Source organism: Anas platyrhynchos, chromosome 32, assembly GCF_047663525.1.
Source record: "Anas platyrhynchos isolate ZD024472 breed Pekin duck chromosome 32, IASCAAS_PekinDuck_T2T, whole genome shotgun sequence".
Lineage (NCBI taxonomy): Eukaryota > Metazoa > Chordata > Aves > Anseriformes > Anatidae > Anas > Anas platyrhynchos.
The window spans coordinates 5,696,230-5,711,010 of NC_092619.1; the positions used below are offsets into that span (position 1 = coordinate 5,696,230).

The 14,781-nt window shown below is 43.0% G+C and overlaps 1 protein-coding gene across 1 annotated transcript; it reads right to left on the reverse strand.

The window, feature by feature from the left end:
* Window positions 1-85: 85 nt before the first annotated feature.
* On the reverse strand, window positions 86-14,544 carry LOC140000406 (ATPase family AAA domain-containing protein 2-like). Its single transcript, XM_072030289.1, has 12 exons — window positions 14,411-14,544; window positions 11,183-11,325; window positions 9,363-9,409; window positions 8,216-8,369; window positions 7,314-7,392; window positions 5,722-5,794; window positions 3,450-3,560; window positions 2,904-3,009; window positions 1,979-2,101; window positions 1,648-1,750; window positions 1,312-1,427; window positions 86-364 (listed from the first exon to the last, which is right to left on the reverse strand). Exons 1-12 carry the CDS (start codon window positions 14,534-14,536, stop codon window positions 121-123), a joined length of 1,425 nt encoding a protein of 474 aa, XP_071886390.1. The 5' UTR covers window positions 14,537-14,544; the 3' UTR covers window positions 86-120.
* Window positions 14,545-14,781: the final 237 nt, after the last annotated feature.

Below are 14,781 nucleotides of genomic sequence, written 5' to 3' on the forward strand. Positions count from 1 at the left end.
CGGGTGACAGGAAGCAAATCGTTCCAGTAGTTCCTACAGCTGACATTCACAGCAGAAACACTGGCATTTCCATTTCAGTGGGAAAAAAAAATAACAAAATACAAAAAAAGCAAGTTCTACTTAAAAACGTTGACCACAGAAAATAATGGTTTCAACTCTGACAGAACACACTGTGCATTTCAACCTTACCTGTTCAAATAACACACGAAGTTGGCGTTCTGATTCCCCCACGTATTTTCTCATGCAGTCCAAAGCACTTCTCATAAAAAATGGTATTTTTCTGTCACTTCGGCTATATTCATTGGCAAGTGCACGAGCAACTAGTGTTTTCCCTGTTCCTGGGGGGCCATAAAATAGACAGCCTCTGCAATAAAAAAAGATCCAGATAGGAAAAAAAAACATCATGATGAGTACCTCCTACAACCATCATCTCTAGAACAAGCGTCTTTCCTAACCAAAACACATCACGTACAGGACAGCAGTAATAGCTGAAGTGTGGGTAGAGTCAGAACAGATAGAAGTTCTGCATTTTTACAACGTTTCACAAGAAAATTCATTTTTTTCACCCAAAGAAATGAATAAGGGGGTAACTCAAGTGTATAAAACCTTCAAAAGAGAGCATACTGTCCCAGAAGGACACTTCCAAAACTGCTGACAAACAGTTTGATTACAGCAAACCGGAGCCAAACAGGCAAACTTCAGCACAGAATCTGAGAATGGGCTGAATGGTGAATCACCACTTCATTCTTCAGTGATAAACTGCATATTCTTGCTTTCACAATATGCAGAATCTGATAGTAAAGCATTTAATGCTCCTCTCAAAAGCATTAAGTTACTGGGTTTGGTCTCTCAGACCATCTATTGCTGATGGCACGTGAGGAAGCCTAAAGCCGGAAGGAAAAGCGATGCCTTAGCACTCAGAGGGAAAAAAAAAAGAAAACAAAAGTAGGCAGGAAAAACAATTGGGCTTCCAGGCAACATATTACAATTGACTTCCACTAGATAATCCCTTCTTGCTTACAAACTAATCAAGCTGACTTGTACATAAAACTGAGAACAAAACCACTCCAACCCAACTAACCCAACTTTTTAAAGACACCAGACGGTAAAACTTAAAATTTTAAGACGTTGCTTATATTTTTAACCTACAAATATTCTGGATTCTATCCATTTTTAAGAAACCACTTTTTGCTACTACTAAAACAAACGTTCACCGCTGCCAAAATGTTGAAGCATGGAAGCATATTGATACCTTAACTGAACTTTCTCCTGAAAACAGCTGACTTACGATTTATCACTTTAATGAGTTACCTTGGGGACTGAATATTGAACCGCTGAAAAACTTCTGGATACAGGAGGGGAAAAATCACCATCTCTTTCAAAGCTGCGATGTGTTCGGAAAGACCACCCACGTTCTCAAATCCAATCTAAAGAGAAATTCAACACAACAGAGTCTGTATGTTAAAGAAAGCAGCAACCTAGATCAAGGTTTCATCAGAAATTATCTCAGCACAACGGAAACATTCTGGGCAATTTTTGAAGTTGCTTTAGAGAAAACCATCAACAAAGGTAGTTGTAGATGGCACACTGAGATCTTTCATAATCCCTGGAAACACTCGCTGACACGATGATTAGTTTAAGACTTACCGCACTATCTATTTGCATTGCATCTCCCTGACTTCCTCCAACTTTCTTTTGATCCCTCTGAACTCTCTTTAGGTCCTGTTTCTGAAGTTTCACTCGAAAAGTCCTGATTTGAATTAAGGAGAAGTTATAGGGCTTCTTTTTCTTTAAGATGCAACTCGAAGATTTTTGTTTTTCATAAGAATGCCAAGCAAATGTAGAAAACATTAATTAATATATAGAAGACCTAATTAATTGACATAAACTCACACAGTTAAATTTAGATAAACTTAAACATGGCTAAATATCCATTTGAAGGAGATTCATCCCTCCCCTGTTCTCTAATGACAGCAACCTTCTTGGAGATGTGCTCTCGCTGTCCTCACTGCTCTCACCACTCTCCTCCGTATCACATGTGCTAAGCAAGGGAGATGAGCAAGAGGGTGTAGAATCACTGATGTCATCTGCATGTCTCCGTCTGCAAGCCAGCATATAAACCAGAAAGTTAAAAAGAAAATAGAGCAGATACTAAGTAACACCAAAAGTTAAGGGAATTCTATCTCAAAATTTACTCTGAGATCTATTTTCCAGTCCATTGTACTCCTTAGCAATCTGATTTCAAAGGCCATGACATGATTTTCCTCGTGACAACTGTCTGCTTTCAAGAATGCTCAACAAAATATCTGGCAATCAACAGCATTCTCTACGCACTAACTGCTTACAGAATCCAAAAAGCCTTTATCATTACTAAGGCAATTTATGACTTCATTTAGATCTTTTATTGTTTAAGGTTAACTTCATACAGAAACATTAGTTGATTCCAAACAGAAACTACAGTCAGTATTTGAGTGATAACTTTTTTTTTTTTTAATCCAACAAAACTTCCATAAAGCCTCTCCCTCTAAATCGAATAAAATTATTTTTGGTTTTAAGAAAATAATTTGTATCCTTCAAGATTAAATAGTCTGACTAAGATTTTTAAGGGGGGATTCTGGCTTCAGTTCCAGAACCAAAGAATTTCAGTTACAGAAACTCAGACACTACCTCCATAATCATCTTATCAGCGACCCACAAATATTGGATTTAAAAAAGAAACCAACTTAAAAGTACCCACCTCCTCCCCTCCAAATGTTTTTCCTCTCTATCCTCAGACTACCAAAGTACCGATCATAAACTTACTCTGTAATTACCACTAAACTGAAAACCCTTTGAAGCATTATGCAGTAAGGAGACTGACAGCTCTACGGATAAGTTAGAGCTATCACTAGCCATACACCAACCTGGCACGTCTTCTATATTTTTGTGACCCAGCATTTTCAAGTGACTCTTTCTGTCTGACAGAACAGGGCTGGCCCGAGTTAGTCCTCTCTCGATCTCTTTGTCTTACTGAAAGGAAAGAATTTAGAATAATGATACAGATACATTTAAGAGAGGAGGATATCAAAAGATAAAGAAAATGCCACGTGTTTCACTCATCCCTAATTCCAGAAGAATTTTTAACTGTTTTTGCTTTTCATCAGTGCATGGTACAAGTGGAAAACTACGCCCTTTTTAAAGGTGAACTGAAAATCACAAGAGCAAGACTATTAAGTGTGATTAATTACTGTTATATCAAGGATGCATAGCACTAAGTACGCCAAACAGCAAAGAAATACAACGGGCACAGGACACACGTGTCTGATAAAAACAGCGAAGTTCATGTGCAGAATGAAGGTACAGAACTGAAACAGAACTGTGTGCGCAAACACATGTATTTGCATTCAAAAATTTTATCTCACTTATGTGCAAGAAATAAGGTTTTAAGAGAAACTGTGCGTTCAACCTACTTTCCATAGGAGCTTGGTAGCGGTCAACAGGTTTCCTCCATCGAAGGTTGTAACGCCTTGGAACATCTTCACCGTCATTTTCTTTGTTCTCACTTCCTCTTGATGTTTGTACTGTACCACAAAATGACACCGAATCGTTAAGTACTTTTGCAAATTATATGAAATCCAAAATGCATTACACAGATGCCTGTAAGTTTTATTATTATCATTATTTTAATGACACAGTGGATCCTGCAAAACCTTAAGATGAATTTATGCAAGTCACGTTTCAGAAATCACAAATCCTAGCAGATGAGCATGCATCTAGACGTTGTTCTGTCCTCTCTGAAACTGCTGATGGACTTGTCGTCAGCCTCAGTGTTTAACAACAGGCAAAATTCTGTCATATTGCTTAGCTAAGATGCAGATCTTCTGAAAACAGCTATTTCAGAAAGTCACTTCTTAGTTTGAGAAAGTGTTTAATGGAAAGGGTTTTAATAATCTGTAGTGCTAAGACTAAGCATAGTAATCTAAGTCCAAGTCTAGCTCTGCCACAAATTCTGTGAGCAATAATGGGCCAGACACAGGCTTGAAGCTCACCAATGAGAAAACAATGCCAAATGCACATAAGCTTAGGCCCTTAGCTTCTGTCAAGTAACCTGATGTTGTTTCATGAAAGATGGTAAAAAACACAAAAAACAGAGTGCAATTATCTACTGGGTTCTGGTGAATATCCTCTCACGTTAACAGCAGGACACCGAGGAAGGAACGTACATACTCCGTTCACCTACCTGTTTGCCAAAAGGACTTATCTTTTTTTCTTGGAAAGCACCGCCCTCTTTGGTTTTTATTTTTTAACCCCAAAGGTTGCATTGCTTTCTGAATGCAAGGTAGGTGCCATGGGGTATACAGACAGCACACGGAAAACTGAGCGATCAGTAAATGAGTTTGCGATCACTACCATCTCCAGTCCTTGGTGTTCCAACACTTCTATCACAAAAGCATGAATTTCTCTGCTTTATTGCTCCACTAATCCTTTCCTTTGTTCCAATAACTTCCTTTGTAACAACACTGACACTTTCCTCACTCTTTTCTGGCGTATTTTTCATTATAAAAGTATATTCTAGCTCTTTCCTGATTTAAAATTGTAGTTTGCATTTTGATCATCAATTAATTGCTCCGGGCTCATTTCCCATTCAACGTGCTATTTAAAATTCCTCTCTACAAGTCTCTACTGCACAGCTCCCTGAAACCCACACACTTTAACCAAGCTTCTCCCTCTAGACTGGCCCCCGCCTTGTATTCAAGCTACTCTTATTCAGACTTTGAGCTAATGTTTTCCTAACTAAACCTCCAAAGGAGTCAACTCTGCTTCTCCCTTACTAGTCCATGGCCCAGCCATTCTTCCTCCGAAGAACTTCCCTCGGGTTCCCACCTGCCACTGTGCATCTCTCTGCTCCTCTGGGCCTCTGAAGGGAGGAGCAAAGTATTTTCTGGGGCTCAGCCTCCTGTCACTGTCTCTCTGAGCTCCTTTGCAGGTGTGCAGGTGAGCTCTATCACATAATCTAACTTGTCAGCTCATCTACTGCAACACCCTTTTTGGTCCTTAAGTACAGTCTTGCCCTGTTCTGATCTGTTTAGAAAGCTCCTACGAGGATGATCTAATTTACTGCCTTAATCACAACTAACGTTCTTCTTAAAAACTGTAAGTTTTCCCATCACTTCCAAGTTAATACGGCCTTTCGTGGCTTAACCTCATTCCACAAGTCACTGAGTACCCAGATGACAGCTCCTAATTACAGGCCCTGACAGCAGCTTACGGTGACTGCCTCCTAAACACAGAAATGCACAACGCTATCCTCCCTCCTGCTGAGCTTCACGCTTGGGAGGAGCTTTTCATAAACATCTGGCAGCCTATCTACCTTGCTTCCTGAAAATTCTTGCTGTGCTGCTCAAAACCATGAAAACTGTCACGCTCCTGCTGTAGCGGTATCACCGTTTCGCATGCTGAGTAATAGTAATGCTGTCCATTTCTTTCCATTCCCACCTGTCTACAACCATCTGTTGCCTTTTATCTGGTAAGCAGTTTGGAAAAGCGCTGTTGTTTTTGGTGGTTTTTTTTCACCTGTTCTGAGCTCACTACAGTACAGCCCTAGAGCTCATACTAAGGCTTGTGAAGTCAATAGCAACACAGAATTTTTACAGAAGACAAACACCCAGTAGATTAGCTTCTTTCAATTGTTTAAGGCTTTTGGTTAGAACAGAGTAAAGAAAACTTAAAACCAGAACTCACCAACCTCATCTGGACTGCCAGGTCCAGTTCTTTCAAAGTCTGACTTCACACAGGTGAAGATATCAAGGTTCTCCTAATTCCAAGCAGCAAGAAAGATCGGTCACAAACGTGCAGAAAAACAGACGTGCATACACGTACATCCACTGACAGACACGTCTGTCTGTTGATGCTTACACAGTAACATTATCGAGGCACCCCGTATACACACAAAAAATAAATTATTGCACAAGAGGAGAGAATGGGAATATGATTGCGTGCACCCACAATCAGTAACAAGAATTTCTGCTCTAAACCAGGGCTCAGTACATGCAGTGGTTAAATACTTGCCCAGATACACAACTGAGTGCATTAGTTAATCAGAGGTTAATAACCTACAGCGTGACAGAACCAGGGAAAAAGAACTACCTTTCTAGCAGACATAACAAAAGAAATCATACAGGCGTGTGAGAGATGCTAATAAAAAGTACTGTGGACAATTCTGGATTCATTTCACAGCCCTGGGCAACCAGCTCTAGGTGTCCCTGCTTGAGCAGGGGAGGGTTGGACCAAGTGACCTCCAGAGGCCCCTTCTAACCTCAACCATTCTGTGATTTGAGAGAAAAAAAAGGGAATTCAGAGCTAAACTAAAAGCTATGAAAGTAGGTTATCGGGAAGTTTTAAAATGATGTGCCTATCATTCAAAAGAACAGTAATTTAATAAAATAGTTGAATTTAATAGAGCAAAACCAAGACAGAGGAAGTATGATTGCTGCATACAACTTTAACAGGGGTTCCTCTAGAGACAGGGGTTTATTTAAGCTCTCAGGGAAGGCCAGCACACAAACAAATATACATAAAGTAGCCATCAGTTCATTCAGCTGGAAATTTGAAAGGCTTCAAGTTCCTGAAAACTCTGGGAGCAGTTTGCAGCCAAGGAAGAATTCTAAAATGCAAGTTAGGTCAATTAAAGAAAACAGCTCCATTTGCCTGTAACAGATGACTAAAGCTACATGATACTGGAGATTCTTTGTGAGCTCTCAGGAAAAAAAAATGTTAACAGGAATCAAAATTCGAGTGAGTGACCAACACAGGAAGCTATGCACTGCCTTTTGTTAAGCTTTCCAAGTAAGTGCGTTCCTGAGCATGACGAGAGATATGATTTAGGAGTTAAGGATAAAAAGCTGAACAGCTTAAACTGCCAAGCTGATGGAAAGCACCAGTCTTTTTGCATATTCAGTCCCCCAGGCAGAGCTTTTAGTAACATTTGGAGTAAAAACCCAAGTCCGAAACAGCTGTTTGTAAACAGCGTCCATTCAAAAAGCAGAAGGCAATTCAGAAACTGGAGTGGAAGACATGCATTTCAGCATCTCCCCGTTATCCCACATCTTCTGCAGAAGATGCTTCCTCCACTCTTAAAAGACATCTGGAGCACAACCGTATCAGTAAGACATGAAGATATAACCAGAGAGCAAGACCAAATGGTAGTTTAGACCACACTATTCTTTGGAAGGAAGTTATTTCAGTTCAATTAAAATTACAACTAAGTTACTTCCCTACGTGAAATACTCTACAAAAATGGCAAACTGACGGAGTATTTGCTCTGTCATTTGTACCTCAACATCTTCCCAACATCTTTGGCATCTACGCATCTGCTCCATTTCATCCATTTTTTGTAGCACAACTTCCGCAGTACTAAGATACAAAGTTGACATGTAAGAGCAAAGTTAGGCATGTATGAAAAAATAAAACAGCACACACAATCAATAAGAGATTTTAATGTAGTACGCACAAAGCAAAAGTCATTGACACTTAGCCAAGATTTTAGACATTACCAAAACATTAGGTCAAATCTTTAGTTTTGATAGAGATTTAAGAACAAGCTTTTGAGGATTTGCAAACATACGCTGTTTTCAGGTTTATTCTCCTCTCTTACTGAGCACATTTAAAATATATATATATTTAAATGCAGGAGGAAAATAAGAATTCTGACATCCTAGTAAGATGTTATAAAAAAATTATGTCAACTTTTAATCCTACTTAAGTTGCTCTGCACAGTAGCATTAAGCCATTTTTTGTTAACCAAGGAAAGGCTGTTTGTTCTTCTCTACATGGGAATCTAAGTTTTGTGTTGTAGAAAATGATGAAATGAAAGGAAAGCAAATTCTGAAGCAGAAAACAATTTTGGCTTCAGAAACAGAAATCAACCATGGACAGAAATGCAGAATCGCTAGGACTACTTTGCTTTGACTGTATCAAACCGTCCTCAGTTTCTTAACCAAGCATTACATTCACTTTTGTGAGTATGGAACAAAAAGTTCATTAAAAATGACGGCACTTCTGATGCTAAGAAAACTGCCAAATGGGGAAAACTCAACGAATTGAACTCTCAATGCCAGGAGCAGCCATACCTCTTTGCTGTCAAAAAAAAGAGCAAGTCAAGGCCAACATCATGCCATAGTGCAAAGGCTTGCTAAGAAAGATCATTTTAAGAGGTCTGCAAGAAAAGATGACTTACTTTGTTATAAGTTTGTCAAATAGAACGGACGAGTTAGTAGTAGAGTACCGACTGCGTCGGACTCTACAGCTGCGGCGCAGCTCCAAGTCCCTGTTTTCTCCATGGACTCGTCTCACAGTTTTTGCACCAGCTCTACTCCTCAATGTTCTGGTGACTGAAACGCAGAAAAAGTATTTTGAAACAGTCAAGATGGGATTCTCCTTATTTCACCGTTGCTCTTGTAAAATGTAAACAGACAAACAAAAAAGGCACCCTGAAGTGGATTGATTTTTCTTTAAATTTCAGATCAGAAGTTGTTGACACAACCACTGCATTCCACTTATTTATCGCTCTGCACGTTTAAACTGTCTACTTAAAACTGTGACCTGTAGAGAAATTTTTAAAGAGACTGAAAGCTAGCCAGACAAAAACAAACGTGCAACTTTTGTTCCATGCAGGAGGGAAATTTACTCCAGTTATTTCTGTCTTGGAAAAGTGAGAACAATCTACACCTTTCTCTAAGGTGTTTTCACTCCATTCATGTCAAACTGTATCTAACAGTGCTCAAAAAAAAACACTATTACATTGCAAGCCTCTTCCTAAGAGGTGTATGTTTTATTACTCCGTTTATGCATGCAGCACTTTCATTTCCTGCATTATGGACAGCTCAAGGAGGTAAGAATCGTTTCAAGAGAAACACCCAAACACCAGATAACTCAAACTCGTGCTTTTTAGAAAAAAGCCTGCCCATTGTTTACCGTACAGCACCCTTTGGCACAGGTTTGTTGCTTGCACTGTCATTAAAAGAGCCAAGAGGACAAGGGGAAGGGAAGAGCTACACCACTGTGGTGGTAGGATCACAGCTAAGGTTTAGTTTTGTGGTTGCCAACTATAAAACTAAGTTTAAACTTACCAAGTATCAATTTACTTTGCACAATTAGAACAGTTTGCTTTGTGCCTACGAAGCTGCAATTCACACTGCTCCCTCCCCAAGGAATTCATAAAATCTCCTATTTGCACCTACCTCTCTTCACAGAAAAGTCACTGATGAGTGAATTCAGCTGACTACAGAAGGCTTTGGGGCCAAATGAAAGCGATGGAGTGACCAAGTGCCATCCTCTTCAGTAACCAGCATAAATCGGTATCCCGGGGAGTTACAGCCACTTACCTGTGTTGTATTCTTTTTTTTGTTCCAATTTCGGCTTTCTCGACTGCCTACATTAAGAAAGAGGACAGGGGAGAGAAGGGAGAAGAGACTTTTTGTATTAGACCCATCAAGGATGGGAAATTTCACCACGTTTACAAGCCAGTGCTCCATGGTATACAAAGAGAAGCCTGTAGGCCTCACGGAGGATCCAGATCCCAAGTCTGTTGTGTACCAGATACATGCGGTTCTGTATGTACCCACATTTCCTAGCTTGCTCATGTTGAATTCTCAAAATTATGAGCAATAGCACCCAAGTGGAAAAGATACATGTCCTGGTTTCAGTTAGGACAGTTAGTTCTCCTAGTAGCGGGTAGGTTGCTATGTTTTGGCTTAGGATGTGTGAAAGGATGTTTAGAAGAGTGCTGATACCACCCCAATGTTTCAATTGCTGCAGAGCAGTACTTACAACAAGCCAAGGACCTTTTGGTGTCTCACTGTCCTACTAGCAATCAGAATTGGCACACAGCAACAGCTGCGAGGGGACAGATTCAGGATGGCCGACCCCAACTGGCCAAAGAATTCTATGCACACAGAAATCACACACACAATTTCTAGGTTGGAAGAGACCTCAAGATCATCGAGTCCAACCTCTGACCTAACGCTAACAGTCCCCACTAAACCATATCCCTCAGCTCTACATCTAAACGTCTTTTAAAGACTTCCAGGGATGGTGACTCCACCACTTCCCTGGGCAGCCTGTTCCAGTGTCTAACAACCCTTTCGGTAAAGAAGTTCTTCCTAAGATCCAACCTAAAACTCCCCTGTCGCAACTTAAGCCCATTCCTCCTCATCCTGTCACCCGGCACGTGGGAGAACAGGCCAACCCCCACCTCGCTACAGCCTCCTTTAAGGTGTCCGTAAAGAGCAATAAGGTCGCCCCTGAGCCTCCTCTTCTCCAGGCTGAACAAGCCCAGCTCCCTCAGCCGCTCCTCATAGGACTTGTTCTCCAGGCCCCTCACCAGCTTCGTCGCCCTTCTCTGGACCTGCTCAAGCACCTCGATGTCCTTCTTGGAGCGAGGGGCCCAAAACTGAACACAGTACTCGAGGTGCGGCCTCACCAGAGCCGAGTACAGGGGGACGATCACCTCCCTAGCCCTGCTGGCCACACTGTTTCTGATACAAGCCAGGATGCCGTTGGCCTTCTTGGCCACCTGAGCACACTGCTGCCTCATATTCAGCCGACTGTCCACCATCACTCCCAGGTCCTTCTCTGCCTGGCAGCTCTCCAACCACTCATCTCCCAGCCTGTAGCTCTGCCTTATGGCAACATGCTGCACCATGGATAGGGCGGGGCAGCCGGGCTGCTAGGGGTTACGCTGGGCACTGGTCAGCGGGTAGCGAGCAACCGCATTGTACATCACTTGTTTTGTACATATTACTATTAGCAGTACTATTATCATCATCATTATCATTATTATTTTCCTGTCTTAATAAACTGTCTTTATCTCAACTCGCAGGCTTCACTTTCCCGTTTCTCTCCCCCATCCCAGAGAGGGAGGTGAGAGGGTTGGAGAAGGGCTGTGTGGTGTTTAGCTGCCGGCCGCGTTAAACCACAACACCACCTCAAAGGGGTTGGGGAAAAAAACATATGTTTTTGTAGAAAAGACTTTCACTGAGAAGAGGGATTCTAGCTTTAAGGTGCTGGTACACCATCAGCATGCTCATAGGCCTTTGCTGATTTTAGCCGGAGGTTTATCAGGCCACAACTCACTGCACATGCTTTCTCTCTTGCTTTTCAATCTACAAATCGAACAGAGATTGAACATATAGAAATACAGTACCTTGAAAAGCGTCTTCTGTTGACAGTTCCCCTCAGTATCGCCATACTTTCTTCAAAGCTGGAGACCGAACACCGCAGCATGCTTTTTCTCATTGATCTTAAGCGGTGTCCGTTGAAACATTCACTACTGGTAGAAGAATAATCCTAGGGAAAGAAGGAAATAAGAATATATTTATGTGAACCACGTAGATTCAGATAAAGAAATTCTTCCTCACGCAAGTTTAATTAACCCTCCTGACTTGGTAGTGGGGCAACTAATGGCAGGCAGACACTGAAACGCTGCTGTGCGTTGCTGTGCTGTGAAAAACCTGGAGAGAAAAAAAAAAAAAAAAAGCTTTCAAAACTAAAGCTTCCCTCTCCCCACCATTTTCTTGTGGATAACTTAAGCTTAATATCCTTGGCAAAAAGATATTGCAGCAAAACCTTTCACATAAACTTAGTGTTTCGTGAAAAACAACAACAACAAAAAACTTTAAATTCAATTGGAATTTTTTTCAATAAATTCAATTGGAATTTAAATTCAAAACTTTAAATTCAATTGAATTTAAATTAAAAAAAAATAAACTAATTAAATTAAAAAAAATTAAATTCAATTGACTGTTCAGAGGAACAGTCAAGCTTGACATTATACATCCTAGAATTAAAATCTAGTTCGAGTTTTTCTCCCATCTCCAGACCTTGCTAAAGATGCTTATTAGGAGCTCTGTCAAAAAAAAGTGTAAGGCTTGTTATATCAAAGCTTTGAACCCTTCTTACTGCCCTTGACCTTCTTCACATTGCTGCTCCTACAAGGGTGAGTACTATCATTTTTAGTACGGGAGGGAAGCTGTGATATCCTTGAGTGGGGGGTCGTTCTGTTTACAAAATGAAGTTCCAGCAAGAGTACATCAAATGAAATTTCACTCGAAAGTCAGAAAATAGACAAGATTCTTCTGCTTCCTGGCACTAACTTTACTAAGAGCTTAGCTAGCGTTTGCTCAAGGTAACAGCAAAGGCATGAAGAAGTTAGAGGAGGGCACTGGTAAGGGCACGTGGGAGAATGCTTTTCTTCCTCCTGTTCTCCGTGCTGAGAGAAAGGGGCCTCACGAGATGCTTGCCCTAGCACAAGTTTGAATCCAGGCATCTGAAACAACTCTTGAAGACGTTTTTTATTCCCCAGACCCAGCAGAGATGAAACAAGACCTAAAGCTTGATGAGACCAGCCTGGTCTGCCACAGTGATGTTTAATGTTTTTCCTCCGGGAGGCTTAAGAAAGGAAAGAGTGGAATAACTCAGGAGACCTCTGTACACATAGTTATGCATTTATTTGATGACTTCTCTGCAACAAGCACAGTGCCGTGTACTCGTGTTATTCTTTATCAGCTCTTCTTTTATCTTCACCTTGTCTCAAACAAGGGCACAGCCGGGAACAATGGACCAGGAACCCTGACCATCCTCTGGCTCCTACAAAAGCATCCCAAGTCAGTGAGACAGCAGACACTGAGAAGCACTACGTTACCTGCAGCAGGCTGCCAGCAGGGCAGAACTGGCTCGTATCAGTCATACAAGGCTGAAAAAACGCACTCAAGAAGTGAAATTCAGCAGAAGCAAGTGGCTAAACCAGAGCAAGGAAACTGCAGGAAGGAATTTTGTAGTAGTTTGAAAGTTATTTTCCTCCTACTATGGGAAGTGATCAACAATTGCTTCTAAGAAGTTAGCTGTTGGGTGTCTCTAAGGAAGCAAGCAGATGCTCCAGTGCCAGCCAAACAGATAAGTGTGTTTAGGCTAGGAGCTCTGGTGTCAAGTCCCTACGCAGATGACTCAGGAAGGCTCAGCAGAGAAAAGGGCCACTTCCCACTTTCCCCAAACAAAAAGGGAACTCTGGAGCACACGGGTGTCAAGTACAGGTCACAACAAAACGACCTTGTTCGGCCTGAGGAATCACAGCGGGGTTGTAAAGCTGCAGACAAACAGCCTCCAGAGGGACAGCCGCCGCTTACGGTCTGCCACAGGACTCCTTGGGACTGGAAACTTGGGAGAAGACGAAGCCATCAGACTCCGGTTTACCTGAGACTTTCTGCTGCATGCTCCTTAATCTAGATGGATGAAATACGCCGAATAACTGAAGGTAAATGGCTTGCTGGTATCGGGAAAACTGCAAAAGCTGCTATTGCCGAGTCTTTGCGCACCAGAAAGTCAGGAAAGAGACATTAGGATGTGAACAAGCAGCTAGGAGCAGGATCGCCATCTCTGTCATCTAGGGCACTTCTACATGTCTCTGCTATATGAGTGCTCCAGCAAAGGCTGGCGGTCCTACAAACGAAACAGGAGTGACTCTGTGCCTCGAAGCATGGGAAAGTTCTGCAAAGAGGTGAAAAAACACAAAGAAAGAAACCAAACCAAACACACCTTACAACCTGTTTCATGAGAAGGATTCTGCTTTCGCTTCAGTGAAAACTTTACATTTAACTTCCTCATTCCTGCTCCCACAAGGAAAGCGGGCCAGCTGTTTGCCCTGCCTGACTTTGCACAGCCTTCCCTCACGTGCCACGGGCAGCTCAAGTCCTTGCAGGCTTTGACAACCGCTTCTCATGCACACTGCAACGGCAAAGTGGAGATACTGAAGCAGCCTCCAGCGCCTGCTTGCAAAGAGACGACACCCCAAGGGCTGCTTCCTGCTTAGTTCAGTAGACTTGAAATGAGAAGGGGGAAGAGAAAGAGCAAAACAAAACCCCAGCCTGAACCCAAACAGCCGAGAACGCTGAGCTCGGCGGCACGGAGAGCTGAAAGCATCGCTCGGAGGCGGGGCTCGCCCTGAGAGCTGGGAGGTGCTTTGAGGTGGTTCTGCTCTGCCTTTGGGAAGAGCAGAGCTTGAGCTCTAGCTAGCTGTGTGTACAGCAGCCAATTCCTTCAGGTGATGCTGAGCGGGGATGGGAGCAGCAAGACGGAGCTGGAAATGGTGTGGATGAAATACCAGACACACAAATCGTCCCTAAGAGCAAATTCGGGCTTTCCCTAACACCATCAACCCCTTAAGGGAAGTCGTAACCACATTACACCCCCTAACTAACGGTTTTTTTACTTCAGCACTAATTAACTCTGATTTTTAGCCTTGCTCTCCGAGCCCCCTCAGCACCCCCCGCGTGCACCTGCCCGCGGGGCCGCCTGAGGGGGTGGGGGGCTGGTGAACGAACCCCCCCCCAAAGCTCCCCGCCCGGGCTCGCTCGGAGGGAACCCCGCGGGAACTCACGGCCGGGGCTGCTCTCTGCCTGCTCGTCCTCCTGCCGCCGGGCTGCAGCGAGAGGAACTCGGAGCTCGAGTCCATGGCAGCCAGGGACCGCCGGCGGCTGCCGGCGCTGCGCCTCAGCACCACCATGGCGGCGCCGCAGGGCCTCCCGGAGGCGCGGCGCCCACTGAGGCGGCCCCGCGGCCCGCTGCGGATCCCTCCGCCTCACACGGAGCCCTCCATCCCCCTCCTCCCCCCTTTCTTCCCTCCTCGGCGCGGCTCCCTCTTCCGGCCCTCACTGAGGGCCGGCCCTCGCCCGCTCTTTTAAATTTTTTTTTTTTTTTGGAAGTATTTTTTAAATCTTTGCCGGCGGAGGGTTACAGGCGGCAGGCGCA